This window comes from Heterocephalus glaber, unplaced genomic scaffold, assembly GCF_053883595.1.
Source record: "Heterocephalus glaber isolate CG9 unplaced genomic scaffold, H.glaber_assembly_v1.0 deba00001444, whole genome shotgun sequence".
NCBI classification, from domain to species: Eukaryota; Metazoa; Chordata; class Mammalia; order Rodentia; family Bathyergidae; genus Heterocephalus; species Heterocephalus glaber.
Genome location: NW_028258297.1, coordinates 7,280,751 through 7,299,807, shown reverse-complemented (window position 1 = coordinate 7,299,807; position 19,057 = coordinate 7,280,751). Strand labels below are relative to the sequence as shown.

The 19,057-nt window shown below is 49.6% G+C and overlaps 1 protein-coding gene across 2 annotated transcripts in view; it reads left to right on the top strand.

Annotated features, from left to right (window-relative positions):
• Zc3h7b (zinc finger CCCH-type containing 7B) overlaps window positions 1–19,057 on the top strand; it is a 42,375-nt gene that overhangs the window by 2,359 nt on the left and 20,959 nt on the right. For both annotated transcript variants that reach the window (XM_021258928.2, XM_004845523.4), the window contains exons 2-5: window positions 14,858–14,916; window positions 15,850–15,883; window positions 16,002–16,199; window positions 16,770–16,928. In XM_021258928.2, the coding sequence (XP_021114587.2) occupies window positions 14,864–14,916; window positions 15,850–15,883; window positions 16,002–16,199; window positions 16,770–16,928 (444 nt within the window). In that variant the 5' untranslated portion in view covers window positions 14,858–14,863. The remainder of the gene's footprint in view (window positions 1–14,857; window positions 14,917–15,849; window positions 15,884–16,001; window positions 16,200–16,769; window positions 16,929–19,057) is intronic.

Genomic DNA, 19,057 nt, shown 5'->3' with positions numbered 1-19,057 from the left:
CCCCTGGTGGGCCGATGTGGGGCAAGTATGGGCCTGAGTCACTTATAGCCTGGCTGGAAAGGCAAAGTTAACTCTAGTAATCCTGTGAGAGGACAAGAAAATGCCCAACTCTGGGGTCAGGGCAGTGAAAGCCAAGAGAAGAGAGCTCAGGGTAACCTGAAAAAGTTAAGGAAGACTTCCTGTAGGAAATGAACTTGTGCTAGTGAAAACAGGAAGGATTGGAGGGGTTGGAGGGGCGAAATGGAAGTCTTGGGTTACCTCAGTGCTGGGAGGTTGACTGACAGTCTCTATAATTCTGTAGTTCTGTGAGGGATGGGAATTTTTTTTTTTTGGTACCAGGGATCGAACTCAGGTCCTTGCACTTGCGCAGCAGGCAGTGAAAACACTGAGCTAAATCCCCGGCCCTGGGTTGGGAATTTATCTCCAGTTCAGTGATAAATTGAGGAATATAGAATTTGTGTGGCCATCTTAAGGTCACTCTGCTAGGCCTCCTGATTCTTGAGGGTGCTGCAGCTCACACTAAAAGGTCTCCTCCCATCTCACACTACTGAGCTACGCCTGTGTCTTAGGGGCTCAGGCTGGCCTAACAGAGAAAACAAAGACAGTGCAGGGGGATGCCCTGCCCTGAGGGTGGAGATCTGAGTTTGATTCCTTAGTGCCTACCAGGAGCCTGTCTGCCACCCTGGAAAAGCTTGGAACTTGGGCATGATACAGATAGGGATGATTAATCTGGACTTCTCAAGGACAGGAGCTGGATCTAATCAGACCCTGGGGCTCCAGCCCTAGTGGACATGCCAAGAGAACACCTGGGGCTATTAGTGTCTGTTGTCAAATTGAATTACGCCCCAGGGCAGAAGGTCTTCCTAGAAGTACCATGGGAACATTTGAAAGACAAGATGAGAAAGGCCCAGGACACAAAGATAGGGATGAGTGAAGAAGGGATGGGTCACCTGGGACATCACAGTACAGGGGCTGGACATGAGTGTGGGTTCAAGTCAGGCTCTTTAGTTCTGAGAGCCTCAGTTTCCTGTCTGAAAACAAGCCTGGAGATTTGATGATATTTGATGGTGACTCAGGCCTGAGGATTAGGTAAGAAACTCAGATGAACAAGCTGGAGGGGTTTTAAATTTTTTACTAATTTTTTGTTTGTTTTTTGAGATAGGGTCTCGCTGCGTTGTTCAGGCTAGCCTTGAACTCACTATGTAGCCCTGCTAGCCTAAACATCCAGCAACTCTCCTGCCTCAGCCTCCTGAGTTCTAGAATTACAGGTGTGTGCCACCACACCTGGCTACATTTTTTTTTTTAAACTAATTAACAAACACTAGCTCAGCACTTTCCCAGTGATCGAGCCCAGTTTCAAATGCATTTGCCTAGATTAGTTTATTTAAGCCTCATAAGAACCCTGCTGGTACGTGCTGTAATTCTCCAGATCTTACTGATAGTGTGGAGAGGGTAGGTGATCTTGTAAAAGTGACAGAGATGCAGAGCAAATCCAGGGAGTGTGGCTGGGGAGCTGACCCAGGCTGGGACTAGTGAAGGAGATGGGGGAGAGATGGGGCCTGAGTGTAAGCAGAAGGTGGAGGTGACTTCCGAGGAAGGCTGGCTGCACCCAGCCTCTGGAGGCTCAGCCCTGGTGAAGAAGTGACAACCCCGTCACTCCCTGGAGCCCCTGCAGAAGCCAGCTCTTTTCATTACATTTAATGGCCTGCAGAAAGAGGGCTCGCTTTTCTTTCTTTGTCATCACCGGCCACAGAGCTCCTTCCCGCCTTATTTATTTCCCCCATTGAGCCTGTTTCTTTGAGAAGCCGGGGCTTCTGCAGGTATGGTTAGCTCCACCTGGGAGCAGGCTTCGGGGCCACAGGAAGGGAACTGAGCATTTCTGCCTTCTGAACACATCTTCTCCACTTCAGAACTGCCTAGTCCACTTCAGGTCAGCCAGAGCTGCTGAGCCCGTATCAGAGGCCGAGACAGGATGGCAGTAGTGACAGCAGCCACTGTATATTTAATGTCACTATGTTGGCACAGTGCTTGGCACTTTCTGTGCTTTCTCTCCTGGACTCTGCTTAATAACTCTTTGAGGCAGGAACAGTTATTACCAGCCCCATTTTGCAGACAAGGAGACTGTGGCTTAGGGAAATTAAACACATCCACAGTTGTTGGGCATAGTGGTACACACCTGTGATCCCAGCACCCAGGAGGCTGAGGCAGGAGAATCGACTTAAATTCAATCCTACATAGTGAGACACTGTCTCAAAAAATCAAAAAAAGAAAGAAAAGAAAAGAAAGAAACACATCCAAGATCACAAGTGTGGTAAAACAGGAAGTTAGGTAGAGCTAGGCCTGTTGGACTCTAGAGTCTAAGGTCTTTTCTGGCCTGCAGGAAAGATTCCATCCAGTTATTTCCTGTCTGCCCACATCTCTTTTCTCCTTTTTATGGTGCTAGGGATGGAACTCAGGGTCTCACACAGGCTACACAATCGCTCTGCCGATGAGCTCCACTCCCAGCCCATTCTTATCTATCTGGACATCTGATCCCTAACGTTTGTATAGTGTTTGTGCCCACAGTCACATTAATTGTCATGACAATCCTTCCAGGTAGAGGTGTACCTGTTTGTCAGAAGAAAACTGAACCATTGCATGCTCTCTGGCTTCTTCCCACTGGGTCCACACTGTGCCTCAGGAAGGGAACCAGGTGTCTGATATGGGGCCAGTAGCTGTGTCCTCTGGTCAGCTCATGTCACTAGGGTTGGGGGTCACAGCATGGCTGGGAAGGTCAAGGTCTGGCTCCTTGAGGGGTTTTCAGAGGTTTCCCTAGATCAGCAGGACCCTTATCCCCAGGCCATTCCCTGCCATGCCCTGTCCCTCTCCAGGCTGCTGAATGTGGCGGGACAGGGCATCCAGAGTCCTATGTGTCATTCCCAGCCCCAGCTCCCCTTGACAACTTGATGTGGCCTGTGATCATTTCATCATGCCAGCCTTCTGTGCCTTCCTTGAACACACTCAGCCTGTTCCTGCCTCAGGGCCAGTGCTCTTGCTCTGACCTCGGCTGGGACCCCCTTCCCCCTCCCACCTCATGTGACAGCTCCTACTCTTTCTTAAATGCCACCTCCTCTTAAAGGCCTTTCCTGAGCTCCTGGTCTATTGCCACCCCTCCCTGATACATTTCCTATTTAAATTTCTCAACTTTTTATCTCTGTCTTTCCTGGTGGGTTTAACACTGACCTACTTCTGCCCTCCTCCGAGTAACAAGGTCCATAAGGTCAGGGACATTATTAACTGTGTTCTCCCAGTGCCTGGTACAGCCCCTTGCACATAAAGAGACTTCGTGGTTATTTGTTGAATAAATGAATAAAAAGAACAAAACAGGCCTAATCAAAAGGAGGGTCCCAGACAGAAACTGCAAAGAATCAGTAATAACTGATCAAAACAAAAAAAATCCGGTAAGTTTTTAGTGGTACCAGGGATTGAACTCAGGAACTTTGCACTTGAGCTACGTCCTCAGTGCACATATACACACCGCCTTTTTGAGACAGGGTCTTACTAAGTTGCTGAGTCGCCCAGGGTGGGCTTGAACTTACTATCTTCTTGGCTCGGCTTCCCAGAGTGCTGGAATCACAGGTGAGCGCTATCACACTTGTCTTATGGGATTATTTTATAAAGTTGCAGGTGCTCTCTAGAGCACCCAGTTCAACAGAAACATAGATTTCTGACTTCCTTTGGGGGAGCCACGCCATGGAAATCTGCAAAATAGACTCCAGAGAAGTACTTCGAGCTCCTGCTTGCATATGACCAAACCAAGCCTCCAACAGGTGCACCAAAAGTCAGCACAGGACAGTTGTGGGACTGAACCTAGGGCTGGAAAACTTCATAGCTCCTTGCACTGCTCCAACCTGCTTGCCTCTGTCACCATGGGGCATTGGAGGCAAGCAGAAGCTCTTGATGCCAGGTAGGGCACCCTAAGGCTGCCTGAGACCTCCCTAGCAGGAGCAGTATCCCCAGCCAGCTCCTCAGGCTAGAAAGAGCCCTGCACCATGTTAGGTCAGGAGCCACAGAGCTCTGGGTGGTTGTTTTGTTCTTTTTTTGTTCGCTTCTGATTTCCAAGGATTTTACAGCAAACTTCTGCTATTACTCCTCTCTCTGTCTTTAGAGGGTTATTTTCCACATGTCTCACATTAGTACCACATTGGTGGGCCTGGGCTGGAGCCTGGGCACTTGGAGGCAGAGGTGAGGGTTGGATCCTTCCCATGCAGTTTGGCCCCAGGTTATTGGAGAGTGAAGATGATGAAAGTAACACCCCTGTGTGCCCAGATGGCCGCAGGAGGGAGGAGGATCAAGCTGTGCTGTCTACTCTTAGTTTGGCTAGGGTTGGGGGTGGGGAGACGCTTGGGAGATTTCCTGAACATGGTTTCTGGGAAAGGTGGCCAGTTGCAAAGAAAACAAACTGGATTGCTGTGGCCAGTGGGCATCCGTTTTGCACTTGGGCCTTAACCTACATTCCTCATGGGGCCTGGGGCAGAGCCAGCAGGGCTGGCTTTCTTCCTCAGCAGCAGTGTGGCTTTGGGCCAGTCAGGATCCCATCCAAGCATGGCTTTTCTGTGGACAGTACCTTCGGGGTCACTGTGGGGATAAGAGATCCCTTAGGGCTTCTAAATTTTCCCAGACACCTTTATTTTGTTTTTTTTTGCAGTACTGGGGTTTGAACCTAGGGCCTTTGAATTGAGCTACATCTTCAGCCTTTTTTCATTATTTATTTATGTATTTATTTGGTACCGGGGATTGAACTCCGGTCCTTATGGTTCCACGGCAAGTGGCAGAACCACTGAGCTAAATCCCCGGCCCCAGCCTTTTTTTTTTTTTATTTTTATTTTTTATTTGCTTTTTGAGATAGGTTCTTGCTCAGTTCAGGCTAGTGTTGAACTCACCCAGGCTGACCTCAAATCAAGGCAATCCTCCTGTCTTATTTATTTATTTATTTATTTATTTATTTTTGTGGTACCAGGGACCTTGTGCTTGCCTAGGAAGCATGACACCACTGAACTTCATCCCTGGCCTTCTTTTTTATTTTAAGACAGAGTCTTTCTAAATTGCCCAGGCTGGGCTCAAACTTGCAGTCCTCCTGCCTCAGCCTCCCAGAGTGCTGGGGTTATAAGCATACCCTACCACGCCTGGCTTCCAGCCACTGTGTTTAAAATGCATGAAGCAAGCTGGGCATGGTGGCACATGCCTGTAATCCCAGCAGTCAGGAGGCTGAGAGGGGAGGATCACTGTGAGTTCTAGGCCAGCCTGGACCACATAGTGAATTCAAGGTCACCCTGTACTACAAAGCAAGACCCTGTCTCAAAAAACCGAAAAATAAAAATAAATAAATAAATAAATAAATACATGGGATTACAAAGGAAACTGGTTCTCTTGAAGTATAGCTGGACTTCTTTCAGAATTCACTAAAAGGCAAGATGCATCAATGAATCTGATACAGCTATCATTTTGAAGTTGTGATGAGCCTGAACATTTCATTGCCTCCAGTAACTGCAGTGTGATAGGAAAAGGTTCCAGCGGTGCTGGCCACACATAGCTGGAGAATGTGACTGCAGTGTATACGGCCCATGTGCATCATTGGAGGGAACACTAAATACCATATAGGGGTCACAGGACATTTTCCCATCCAAGTTTATGGCCCCTGAATTTTCTCCACTGAGAATTCCTGCTGAGCATCTGCAGAGATAAAGTGTGACCCCTCCACGACTCCCATGGAGCAGAGGGTCCTGAGGTGAGCAGACATTCTCACAAGAACCTTGGGGAAGTAATAAATACAGCCCAGGACAGCTTCTTCGGTGTCTGCAGCCTGGAGAGACTACAGAGGCCACTGCTCTTTCATTATACTCTAGTTCTGAGTGCAGGGGGCAGGTGAGGTGGAAGAGCCACACTGGTTGGGTTGGTAGGTAACAGTGTCCACACAGCCAACCACCTGGCTGCAAGCCCAGTGCCATCACTGGGTAATTGTACAGCTCTGGCAGGTTACTTCACCCCCTATTCTTTGGTTTCTTTGTAAAATGGGGATGTCATAGTTCCTTCTTATGGGATGTTGTGAAGATTAAGCTTGTGTTCAGAGGTCTGAGGGCGATATCTGGCAGGAGGAGGTGCTTGTCAATGGCTGATTGATGTGAGCCTCCTTCCTCCTGTCTGGGATTCCTGGGCTCCTCAAAATGTGCTCTGTGCTCCTCAGCCCTGTTTCTCTGGGCCACTCAGAGATGAATTAGATGCAGCCATGTCTTCCAGGAGCTCATAGTTTGGAGGGAGATGGAGACAGAAGCATGTAAATTGTGTGTGTGTGTGTGCACGCGCGTGTGTGCTGGGGATGGAACCCAGTGCCTCATGTGCTCTGCTGCTGAGCTACACCCCAGCCCCAGCGTGTAATTTCAATGAGTTAGGGGAGGCATGAGGTGCAGTACTTGGGTGAGGGTCCAGGAAGGAAGGCTTTCTGGTGGAAGAGACACCTTCCTGAGCTTTAAAGAAGGGTTGGGATCTGGATGTGGTGGATCCCAGCACTTGGGAGGCTGAGGCAGGAAGATCACCAGGAGTTTGAGGCCAGCCTAGGCTACATAGTGAGTTCAAGGCCAGCCTGAATGCAAGGTGAGACCCTGTCTCAAAACAAATCAATAGAAAACACAAAAACAACCCTAGATGTGGAGGATGGTCCCCACCACCACCACCACAGAGCAGGAAGCCAGATGGCCTGTCCCTGCTGGAGTGTGACATTCCAGGGCAGACCACAGGGCTGGGGGAGGCCAGGCAAGTCCTGCGGTGCTGCAAGCACCACGACCAGGAGCTTGGACTTTGTCCTCCTGGCAGTGGTACTGGTGTCATGGGAGGTCCTGTTTTTCTTTTTTTTGGGTACCGGGGATCGAACTCGGGTCCTTGCGCTTGCAAGGCAAGCAGCGGAACCACTGAGCTAAATCCCTGGCCCTCCTGTTTGTTTTTTAACTTCTTATTCACACAAAGTTGCAAAAATAGTAGAGTCCCCTTTATCTAGCTTCCCCTAATGGTGACTTTTCTTTTCTTTTTTGGTGCTGGGGATCGAACCCAGAGCCTTGTGGATGCTTAGGCAACTGCTCTATTACTGAGCTACACTCCCAGCTCTTTTTATTTTTATTTTTTTATTTTTTGGTACCAGGGATGGAACTTGAGTCCTTGTCCTTGTGAGGCAGGCAGCGGAACCACTGAGCTAAATCCCTGGCCCATATTTTTATTTTTTTTATTTTTTGGTACCGGGGATTGAACTCTGGTCCTTGCGCTTGTGCAGCACGTGACGAAACCACTGAGCTAAATCCCCGGCCCGACAGCTCTTTTTATTTTGAGACAGAGTCTTGCTAAATTGTCCAGGCTGGTCTCAAACTTGCAATTCTCCTGTCTCACCTTCCTGTGCAGCTGGCATTCCAGGCATGTGCTACCCCACTTGGCTAACAGTGACATCTTACATAGCTGTGGTACATTTTCAAAACTAGAAAATTTGCCTTGGCACATTACTGAACTATAAAGAGCTTATTCAGTTTTCACCTTTGGTTAGCCCACATTCATTTGTTTGTACATATGTGGTTTCACTGTGTAGTTCAGGCTGGCCTCAATCTCATGGTGATCCTCCTGCCTCAGCCTCCCAAGTCCTGGGATTACAGGTGTGTGCTACTACAAAGATTTTGAGGAAGGCAGTGAAACTGGCCTGTGTGATAGACAGATACCCAGGCCCTCAAGTGGGAGCAGATTGGAGGGGGCTTTTGGAGGCTGGTATCTAGAGATGATGAAGACCAGTGTGACAGCTGTGGTGTGAAGATGGGACAGGCTGCAGAATGGAGGAATGTTTAGGAGGTAAAGGTGAAAGGAATCAAGAATTCACTGAGAACAGATGATAGAGCTCTCAAGAGAGTGGGTGAATGGAGAAGACTTTGTGGACACAGGAGTGGATCTTAAAAGATGAGTAGAAGTTGGCTAGGTATGTCGTGGGAAGGGTCTTCTAGGCAAAGGACTCAAGATTGGGAAAAGCATGGGGGTCCTAGGCAGCCTGGACATTCACTGGACTCCCAGGTGCCATTACTCAGGTAGGGGTAAGAGTCTGAAATACTGGGAATAGGGTGAGCCTGGTGGGAGGAAGGAACCGTGAGTCAAAGACGTGACTTGTGAGATCAGGAAACACAGGAGTTCACACAGGGGAGTCCAGGAGCGCTGTCCCTTAAGTGGAATCTTGGAGCATCAGTCTTGAAACCTGGGCAGAGGAAGAGCAGCCCCCAAAAGACACAGAACAGGAACGTTTGGACCCAAGAGTTGTGAGGAAGATGCGAGAGGGGCAGGGCACAGGAGTGCAGCCTCACGGGAACCAGGAAGTGGCAGGTGCAGCCCAGGGTCTAGGAAGACTCGAGTGAAAAGCTGTCCCTCTGCTGGGCTCATGGGTCTGGGAGGCCTTTGGCAAGTGCCATGCAGTAGCTGGTGTGGGAATTGGGGACTTGAGTGGAGTAACAATGTGACAGTATAGTCAACTCCTCTCTGAAGTGTGACCAAGACAGGAGGAGCATTGTCCAGGGCAGGATTGGGGATCAGGGGAGGGAAGTACTTTGAGATGGGGAAGGCTGGAGTGTGATGGAGATGAGGTCCTGAACTGGGTTCTGATTGCCTGGTGGGAGACAGTAAAGGTGATGATGGTGTCCATGGATCCTGGGCCCAGGCCAGATGTGAATCCCAGCTCTGCCTTTACCAGCTCTGTGAACTCAGTCTAGTTACTTACCTCCCTGATTCCTTCTCTGCCTGGGAATGGTAACAGCATCTAAGGGCCAGGGATTTAGCTCAGTGGCACCATGCCTGCCTCATAAGCACAAGGTCCTGAGTTTGATCCCTGGTATCAAAAAAAAAAAAAAAAGGCGTAACAGCATCTATCTCAGAGGGCTGTTTCAAAGCTTTAAGGAAGTTATTAGCTGTAAAGTAATCTTTTTGTTGTTGTTGTTGCTGGGGATCGAACTCGGGTCCTTGCGCTTGTGCAGCAGGTGGCGAAACCACTGAGCTAAATCCCTGGCCCCATTGTAAAGTAATCTTGATGGCCCTCAACACATGAGAACCAGTCAGCAGTTGTGAATGCAATCATGATCATTCATTTTTTATGTCAGTTTTTCTCATTCAGTTTTCTTTTTTCTTTCTTTTTTTTTTTTTGGTGCCAGGGATCGAACTCGGGTCCTTCCGCTTACAAGGCAGGCAGCAGAACCACTGAGCTAAATCCCCGGCCCTTCTTTTTTCTTTTTATTTATTTTTTCTTGTACTGAGAATAAACCCAAGGACATTGTATCACTGAGATACATCCTCAGCCCTTTTTATTTTTATTTTGAGACAGAGTCTCACTAATGTTCCTAGGCTGGCCTACAACTTGAAATCCTACTGCCTCAACCTCTTGAATAGGGGTTACAAGTGTGTACCACTATGCCCAACTTCATTCATTCTTATCTATAAAATAGCTGGTATATGAGTTGATATTCATTCATTATTCATTCATTCTACCAAAGCATGGAGCCATGGAGAGTTTGAAGAAGTTGGCACAATCCCTCCTGGTCTAATGAAAATCTGAGTCTCAAAAATTTTGTCTTTGTGTTTTTGTTTTTGTTTTTTGGTACCAAGGATCGAACTCAGGTCCTTGCGCTTGCGCAGCAGGCAGTGAAACCACTGAGCTAAATCCTGGGCCCATTGTCTTTGTGTTTTTGAATCAGGGTCTCCCTTTGTAGTTCAGGCCGGCCCTGAATTCACTATGTATCCCAGGCTGGCCTCCACTTGCAGCAATCCTCCTACCTCAGCCTCCTAAGTGCTGGGATTACAGGATTACGGGCGTGAGCCACCATGCCTGGCAATTTTGTCTTTTTGTTTTGTTTTGTACCCGGGATCAAACTCCTGTCCTTGTGCTTTCGAGGCAGGTGGCAGAACCACTGAGCTAAATCCATGGCCCTTAGATGGCTGGCCTTAAACTCACTATGTCGCCCAGACTGGCCTCAAACTCGCAGCGACTCCTGCCTCAGCCTCCCAAGTACTGGCATTACAGGCTGTCATTTTCAAACCTTTTCCCAGAAAAAAAAACAAAATGTGTTTGCTTTCTCATCCCCAGGTCAGTGGAAGGTTCTCTCAGGAAAAACAGTTCATTGACATTTTGGCAGACCCACAGAACTGGGTTTAAAGACAAGCACTCAGGCTACTGGTTCCCACTCGGTCCCTGTCCTGTTGGGCTGGCCTTAAGTCAATCATCTTATCTTGTATTTCCAATTATAAGAATAATACTTGCTGTGTGCAAAAAATCCAAACCATGCTGAGGAGAGCGGAAAGGAAGGATTCTGTGCCTTGTTTCTCTTCAACAGCTCTCAGTCCCCACAGGGAAGCAGATAAATTGGAGAATATTTTTTAGCGGTGGTACCAGGGATGGAACTTGGGATCTTGTGCTTGTGAGGCAGGCACTGGAACCACTGAGCTAAATCCCAGGCCCAAGAATATTCTTTCATATTCCTTCCTTACATATAAACACACATCACAAATAGATATGATCCTACAACACAAGTGTTCTGAAAGCTGCTTTATAAATTTCTCAACCATGCATGGAAGCGTCTCCAAAACTACAAGTTGATTGAATAGTCGAATTATATTCTGTGGTATGAGAATGCTACAATTTAATTAAGTTGATCCTCTACCGGTGAAAGTTAAGACTGCTTCTAGTTTTTCCTTCATTCTGAAAAATAACACGCCCCTGTGCAAATGTAATTCAGTACTTCTACAAGGATTTGGGTAAGTTAAATTCTCAGAAGTGAAATTTCCAGGTCAAAGAAAACAGACATCATTTGGAAAGCTTTGAGGCTGCAAGTAACAGAATTCCTACCTCAAAGTAGGATTTTGTTAGGCCAAAAAAAGGAAGTTGCCCAGTTCTAGAGAAACAGGGATTTAATTTTTAGAGTTGGATTGGCCATTAAATACCTTTAGGTATTTTTTTTTTTCCCGTTCTGCCATCCCTGGTGGATATAGCTTATTATACTTAGGACATACAAAGTATGGGAGGAAAAGGGGACCTTTTCTTTCCCAGAAGCCTATTGTCTGCCTTTTCCTCCTTTCTTATTGGCCAGGATGATGTCACATACCCTTGCCTAAGCCAATCACTGCCAAGGGAAAAGGATTGATTGGCTTAGCCCAGTGCCTGGGAAAGGAGCAAGACTGAGGCTGTACCAGGAGAGAAGACAATGGTTTCTGTTGGGAGCCGGAGTGCCTGACTTGCTCATTTCTGCAGAGGCTGTTAAGCGGCATCATAAAGATGATTCCAATTCTCACTCTCAATGACTGCAGGCTTTGGGAATACCTGTTTCTCTACCCTCATCAACCAGGCTTTCTTTCGTCTCTTGAGTGTCAAGTGGCGCCTGGTTTTAATATGTGGCTCTTTTATCAGTGAGTTTGTGTTTTTTATTAATGATTTATATTTCCTGTGAGTTTCCCGTTCATGTTCTTTGCCCATCTCTTTTTCAAATCTCAGGTTTTATTGGTACATGTTTAAAGTATATAATGATTACATTCAGCATGGGGGGGTTGGTACATGGACATAACACATCCTAATTATTTTTATATCCCCTTCCCCTCCCCTTCCTGCCCCTCTCTCCATCTTTGTCCCCTCCCATCTCTTTAAGTAATAATAGTGATTATAGAATAATAAATATTAATTAAATGCTTAACATGTGCCAGATGGCTCATTTAACTCTCACAGGCACCCTATAAAGTAGATATTATCTTTGCTTTCAAGATGAGGGAAGTGAGGTACTAAGAAACTGAGTGGATTGGATTGGGCCAGGTGTGCACCTGGGCAAGTAGCCACACACTGTGCTGATGTACTGAGAGAATCATTTCCTGTTGGGTCCTTAGTTCACAGCTGTATTTTGGGGAACAGCCCACTTGAGGCAGGTCCAGTATGAAATTCCTAAATTATAGGAACCTGGAGTTGGGGATTTGGGGACTGTTCTGCCTGACAGCCAGACCTGGGCAGATCTGGGCCTTTTTCATTTATTTGTTTGTTTGTTCTTTCCTTCCTCCTCCCCTCCCTCTCTGTCTTCCTCCCTTTCTCCCTTTTTTCTTTTCTCTGATACTGGGGATTGAACCCAGAGGCTTCCCACTGAGCTACATCCTCAGCTCTTTTTATATATGTATTTTTGAGACAGGGTCTTGCTAAGTCTCTGACTTGTTTAGGCTGAGCTCAGACTTGGTACTCTCCTGCCTCAGCCTCCCAGAGTGCTGGGATTAGAAACATTCACTACTGCTTCATGGGTCTGATCCTGATCCTGGAAGTTTTCATGTCCCACATGCTTTTTGTTTTTCCTTTAGGTGCCCCCTCCAAGTTGTGCCTGATGCTCACCTTCAAAGGACCCATTTCTCTCTTCAGCTGAGAACAACTGACCTTTTAGCCACTCTCGCAACTCAGGCTGCCATAATAAAATGACATAGACTCATGATTTACCATGTTCACGACAGGGCTGTAATTTGTATGTCTCACTGTCAGGATAGCTATGCATGTACCACCAGTGGTTCAAGCTGGCTGTATTAAACAACAGACATTTATTTTCTTGAATTTTGGAGGCTAGAAGTCCTCGATCGACGTACTGGTTGAAGCTGGGCAAGGTGAACCATGCCTATAATCCCAACTACTTGTGAGGCTGAGGCAGGAGGGTCACAAATTTGAGGACAGCCTGGGCAGTTTAACGGGACTGTGGAGAGGGAGGATGTAGCTCAGCACTAGAGCACTTGCCTGGCATGTGCAAGCCCCTGGGTTCAATTCCTGATACCACAAAAAAAGAAAAAAGAAAGATGTGGCTGGTTTGGTTTCTGGCAAGGGCTCTCTTCCTGGCTGACAGACCTCGCTGTATCCTCACATGGCCTTTCCTTATGCATCCATGGGAGGAAAGTCGGGGCAAGAGCAAGATGGTGCTGTCTCTAAAACAACCCTGATCCTGTTGGATCAGGGCCCAGCTCTGCTGAGCTCATTTACCCTTGACCTCTGTGTGCATCCTATCTCCAGGTAGAGTTACCTTAGGGATCAGAGCTTTAGCACGTTTCTGGAGAGGACACAGTCAGTCTACAATGTGCCACCACTAGTCCTCGAAATCCATGTCTTTATCACAGGAAAAACACTTTTTCCAGGACTAGGAATAGAACCCATGGCCTTGCACATGCTAGGTGCATACTCTACCCCGACCTACATCCCTGGCCCTTTTTAAAATTTTATTTTAAGATCAAGTCTGAGGGGCAGGGAGGAGGTGGCCTAGTTGTCTAGGGACTGGCAGAGACAGAGGCTGGGTTGTGACTCAGGTCGACCTAGCAGGATTCAGCAGTGTCTGTCATGGCCATGTCCCATGGTACCTGTTGTCAGGCCTCCTGCAGCCTCCCCTGAGGGTATTGGGCCAGACCGGGTGGTGCACCCTTGTCTTCTCTGCTAGATTAGCACTGTCCAGGGAAGGGACAGACTCTGACAATACCCACCCCCATCCCCGCTCTGTGACTCCTCAGGCTCTGGGTACATCAGATGAACGAGGGGTGATGGGGCCACTCAAAGGGGCGAAGGCTGTGCAGGGAGGAGATTTCTTTGGCAGTTCAGAAAGGAGAGAAGCCCACAGGCCTTGCTGTGGCTGGGGCCTGAGAGCTTTGTTTCGCCACTGGGGAAGCTGAGGACAGAGAAACCAGCTGAGCAACCAGTTGCCAGCCTCCTGCATCAAGACAGGGTCACAGCCAGTGTCTAACCTGAGAATCACCTGCGGTGTGTCTTAGCGAGAGGGAGGAGTGGTGCTGGCCCTGCCCCACACTTTTCCCATGATCATTGACCTGTTACTGATCTGCAACAGGTGTTGTGCACCTGTCACCTCCCAGCCCTGGTGGCAGCCTATGTGGCAGGAGCTGCTGTTTCCCCACCTCCCCCTCGGAACAGTTAGGTCCAAAGTCAGAGTGATTGTAAACCCTGGGATCAGACCCAGCCCTCTACCTACTCACCTCGAGGGCCAGCAGACTGGAGTGGGTTTGTGTCAGTGCCTGCAGGGAGCTCCCCGGGGTGGTGCCTGTGTCACAGTCACTGTGCCCATTGTGTGTGTAGTGTGACCATATGTTGAGGAATGGGCAGCCATGGGTGCGCTGGAGGGTCGAGGGAAGCAGGATGAGCACTAGGTCCTGAAGCCAGGCCTGTCCTGAACATCATGCCCTGGCATTGCCAAGGTGAGATGGGTACACTGCCTGGCTGCTGCCTGGCCCTCCTCCCTGGGCAGCCATCACCAGCGTGCATGGAGGTGCTGCTGGTAGATATGAAAGGAAGTGTGACCCCGGTTCAAATGTGGCCTTGGCTGCCTGCCCGCTCATGATAGGGCTCCCTGAGCTCCAGTGTCCCCATGGGATGTGACAGTGAAGTGACTGACACTATCACTGCTGGGAGAGTTAGCTTGTCCTGGGACCACGGGGCCAGCACCGAGTACACCCTTGCAACTTCAGTCATCAGCCATCAGTTTGCATTTCCCGTGTCCTCCATACTGTGGAGCTGGATGGTGACACAAGGTCTTTCCCATGAATTTGAGGGTGTCCCAGGCAGTACTGATCCCAAGCCATGTGCAGAAAAGGACGGGTGCCCTTTGCCCACTGAGGGCACCACAGGAACTGAGTTGCATGGGACAAGGGCCTGGAAGGTGGTGGCATTGTCTGATTCTGATAGTCCTGTAGACCCCAAAAACCCTGTGCCCCTGTGGAGCCGGAGGAGCATGTGGGGTGGGGTGGAGTGGGGTGAGGCGGGCGGCAGCGAGCAGGCCCTGCTGGCCACTGATGGGTGGCACTCTCCCCCCAGAGACTGATGGAGAGGCAGAAACGGAAGGCGGACATCGAGAAGGGGCTGCAGTTCATTCAGTAAGCAGCGGTGGCTGGGCGGGGTGGGCCAGGAGTCCCCTAAGCCACACTCTCAGGTTCTCCCTTTTCCTGCTGGCTGAGCCACTGCTGATCGCACTCCTGTGGGCATTGGGAGCAGAGGGGTTTGAGTGGGGAAGGGCTGGCAAGGCAGAAGCATGAGTTCCACAGGCCTGCACCCCACCCTGGGAGCCCGTGGGTCTTGTGCATTCTGTCAGCCTTGAGTACCCAGCACCTCCGCACCAATACTTCCTGTTCCTTCTCTTGCATGCCTGCAGGCATCCAGGGATCTTCTAATAAATTGATAGCTTCCACTTGTGAGCTAAGTGCTATCTTTCAGGTTCTGTGCTGGGTACTCCATATTCTTCTGTCCTTTTTTATTTTTTTCTCTCAGTATAGGGGATTGAACCCATGGCCTTTGTGCTGAGCTACATCCTCAGCCCTTTTTAATTTCTCACCAAGTCACTAATTTGCCCAGGCTGAGTTTGAGCTTACAGTCCTCCTGCCTCAGCCTCCTGAATAAGCTGAATTATAGGCATGTACCTTTCTACTGCTTCTGTCCCCCACTCCTGCTCCAGGAGCCCCTACACCCTCCCATCTTTCTGCCTTTTCTAGGGCCAGGAGGCCCCAGGCCCAGCCTTGGCTTCCCACTTCCCCAAGAGGTGTGGAGTGTCTGCTGTCTGAAGATGGCTGGCTTCCTAGGGGTTGGGGATGGTGCCTACAGCCCTCTGACTACCCAGGGGAGCCCAGGGGAAATGCAGGTCCCTGATGGGAATGGCCGGCCTGCATGCTGTCCCCTCCCCCTTGTCGACAAGGCACCAAGGGCTGAGATGGAGCCTGCGCCTGCCATGACCATAGGCCTTCAGCTCCATCCGGGGCCTCCCTAGGCTGCCAGCTGTGTGCTCACCCAGCCCTGTGTCCCTCTCTCCTTGCCAGGTCAACCCTCCCCCTAAAGCAAGAGGAGTATGAGGTGAGTGTCAGCTGCCAGGCTGGATGGTGGGACAGGGACGGGCGGGTGTCAGGAAAGAGGGTCGTGGGTCCTGGGGCAGCAGAGAGCAGTCCTGAGTTCATGCCCCCACTCCGCACAGGCCTTCCTGTTCAAGCTGGTGCAGAATCTGTTCGCTGAGGGCAATGACCTGTTCCGGGAGAAGGACTACAAGCAGGCCCTTGTGCAGTACATGGAGGGGCTGAACGTGGCCGACTATGCCGCCTCTGACCAGGTGGCCCTGCCTGGAGAGCTGCTGTGCAAGCTGCATGTCAACCGGGCTGCCTGCTACTTCACCATGGTGAGCCTGACACCCCTTTCCCACCCTGCTCTCCTTATGCCTTGGGTACCCCCTCTTCCACTTCCTGTCCAAACCCCACCATTCAATCCTAGCTGCATCACAGACTCTCCAGGAGAGCTTTAAAAGCACAGATGGGCTGGGATGGTAGCTCACATCTGTAGTGCCAGCCACTCTGGAGGCTGAGGCAGGAAGATCACTTCAGCCCAGAAAATGGAGGCCAGCCTGGGTAACAGAGTGAGACACCACCTCAAAAAAAACCCAAACAAACCAAAAAAACCCACAACAGATGCAGATGCATAATAAAAATCATTTTAAAACAATATGATGCCCTTTCCCTGCCCCAGAAGAACTGATTTAGAATCTTGGGGTGACCCTGGGCATTGGTGGGAGTCTGACCACCTCATCTTCCCTCCCATCCCTCCTCCCCTACACTCCCTTGTCCCAAGCCCAACCCCAGCACTGCATCTGCTCTGCTCTGCCGGGAAAGGAGGCTGCCGCCCAGCCACAGGCAGCACAGGAGCCTGAGGGGAGTGAGGGTCCCTCGCTGACAGCGGCAGCTCCTTCCCCCAGGGCCTGTACGAGAAGGCGCTGGAGGACAGCGAGAAGGCGCTGGGCCTGGACAGCGAGAGCATCCGTGCCCTCTTCCGCAAGGCGCGCGCCCTCAACGAGCTGGGGCGCCACAAGGAGGCCTACGAGTGCAGCAGCCGGTGCTCCCTCGCACTCCCCCACGTGAGTCCAAACCAGCACCTCTCTTGGAGGCTCAGGCTTCTCTGCAACGTGAAGTCACAGATACTGGTGTGGAGATAGCACTGTGCTCTGAGCGCTGACTGTACCGGGCTCTGCTAAACTCCCCTTCTGGGTATTAACTCACCCACTCCTTGCCACAGCCCCAGGAGGTAGATCTCTTATTGTACCTTTACCTGTTTTAAAGGCAAAGGATCCAGGCACAGTGTCCCATGTCTGTAATCCAAGCAGTCTGAGAGGCTGAGGGAGGAGAATCATGAGTTCAGGTCCAGCTTGGACAGCTTAGGAACTTAGCAAGACTCTGTCTCAACATAAAAAAAAAATGGGGCGGAGGGGAGATCTGGGGATGAGAACTCAGTCTCCAGTACTTTAAAATAAAGAACAGACAGAGAGGAGTGGAGAGAAAGGAATTACCCAAGATCACAACAGCCAGTGGGAGGCAGAATTTGAACCTCAAGATTCTCAGGTCTATGCCCTTGACCTCTGGACTCTGAGTACAGGGTTGCTGTGAGGATTAAAGCAGTGCCATATGTGCTAGGGTCCTGGTATTGGGGTTTTCACCAGTGGGAAAACAACAATGGCAAATGACAAGAGAGCCTGAGCAGGGGTTCGACCCCTCAAAGCTGCACACCTGTCCTGTCCCCATTTATCCACTTAAGTCCTTTTTTTTGGTACCGGGGATCGAACTCAGATCTTTGTGCTTCCGCAGCATATCCACTTAAGTCTTTACCAAGAGCCTGCATCAGCACAGATGTGTGCCTGCCAGGGCCCCATATCCCAGTGGTGACAAATTCAAACAGCCCTCGGGTCTAGGCCTGGCTAAACTGACCCTCATTGTGACCTTAGACAAAGCACTTCCTGTCTGTAGATGAGCTCCACGTCTATAAGATGCCCTTCCTATTTTATCCCTGAAGTAATGGCTGTGAAGGAGTTGAGGGAAGGGTACAGACTGTACAAGGCAGTCAGCACAGTGGCCAGACACACTGTTCAACACATTAGAAGTCACTTATTTCCTGCTTCTCTGGTTCTGTTTAGTTCACAATTAATGTTTCTTGCTGGACATGGTAGCACATCACTGTAAATCCAGAACTCTGGGAGGCTGAGGCAGGAGTATCATATGTTGGAGCCCAGCCTGGGCAACCTATGGACTTAGCAAGATCCTGTTTTAAAATGAAAATACAGGGGCCGGGGATTTAGCTCAATGGTTCTGTCGCCTGCCTCGCAAGCACAAGAACCTGAGTTCGATCCCTGGTACCAGAAAAAAAAAGAAAAAGAAAATACATAGCTGGGTGTGGTGGTGCACGCATGTAATCCCAACACTCAGGAGCTGAGGCAGCAATCGCTGCCAATTCTAGGCCAGCCTGGCTACATAGTGAGTTTAAGAAAGAAAGAAAAGCCCCATAAAACAATGCTAACCATTCTTTATAGGTCTGGGTGCCTGAATCCCTAGAAAAGATTCTCAGGGAAAACACAGCGACAAAACAAGCAAGGAGCAGAGCTGGAGCTGAGGCAAGGGCTGTGAGGAGGCACTTGCCCTTGTTGGGAGCAGTCCAGCCTTTGGCAGTGAACTGGTATCTGATGCACATTAGAAATCAAAGATAAGGGCTGGAGGGACCGGGAATATAGCTCAGCAGTGCTGTACCTGCCTGGGAAGTGTGAGGTCCTGAGTTCGAGTCCCAGTACCCTCCCCCCCCAAAAAGATAAGGACTAGGGTGCAGCTCAGTGATAGACCACTTGCCTAGCGTAGGTGGGGCCCTGGGTTCCATCCCCAGCACTCCAAGACAGAAGGAGAGAGAGAAAGCGCACGTCTGTAATCCCAATACTCTGGAGGCTGAGGCAGGAGGATCACCAAGTTTGAGCCTCACCTGAGAAACTTAAGACCCTGTCTCAAAATGAATGAATGAATGCATGCGTGCCAGGGATATATAATTCAGTGAGAATGTCTTGGGCTTAATCCCTAGTACTACTAAATAAATACCACAGCCAGGAACCATAGTGCACGCCTGTTGTCCCAGACACTCAAGAAGCTGAGGCAGGGGTATTTCTTGAGTCCAGGGCTTCTAGAGCAACCTGGATGACACATTAAGAGTCCATCTCAAAGACAAATAAAAAAA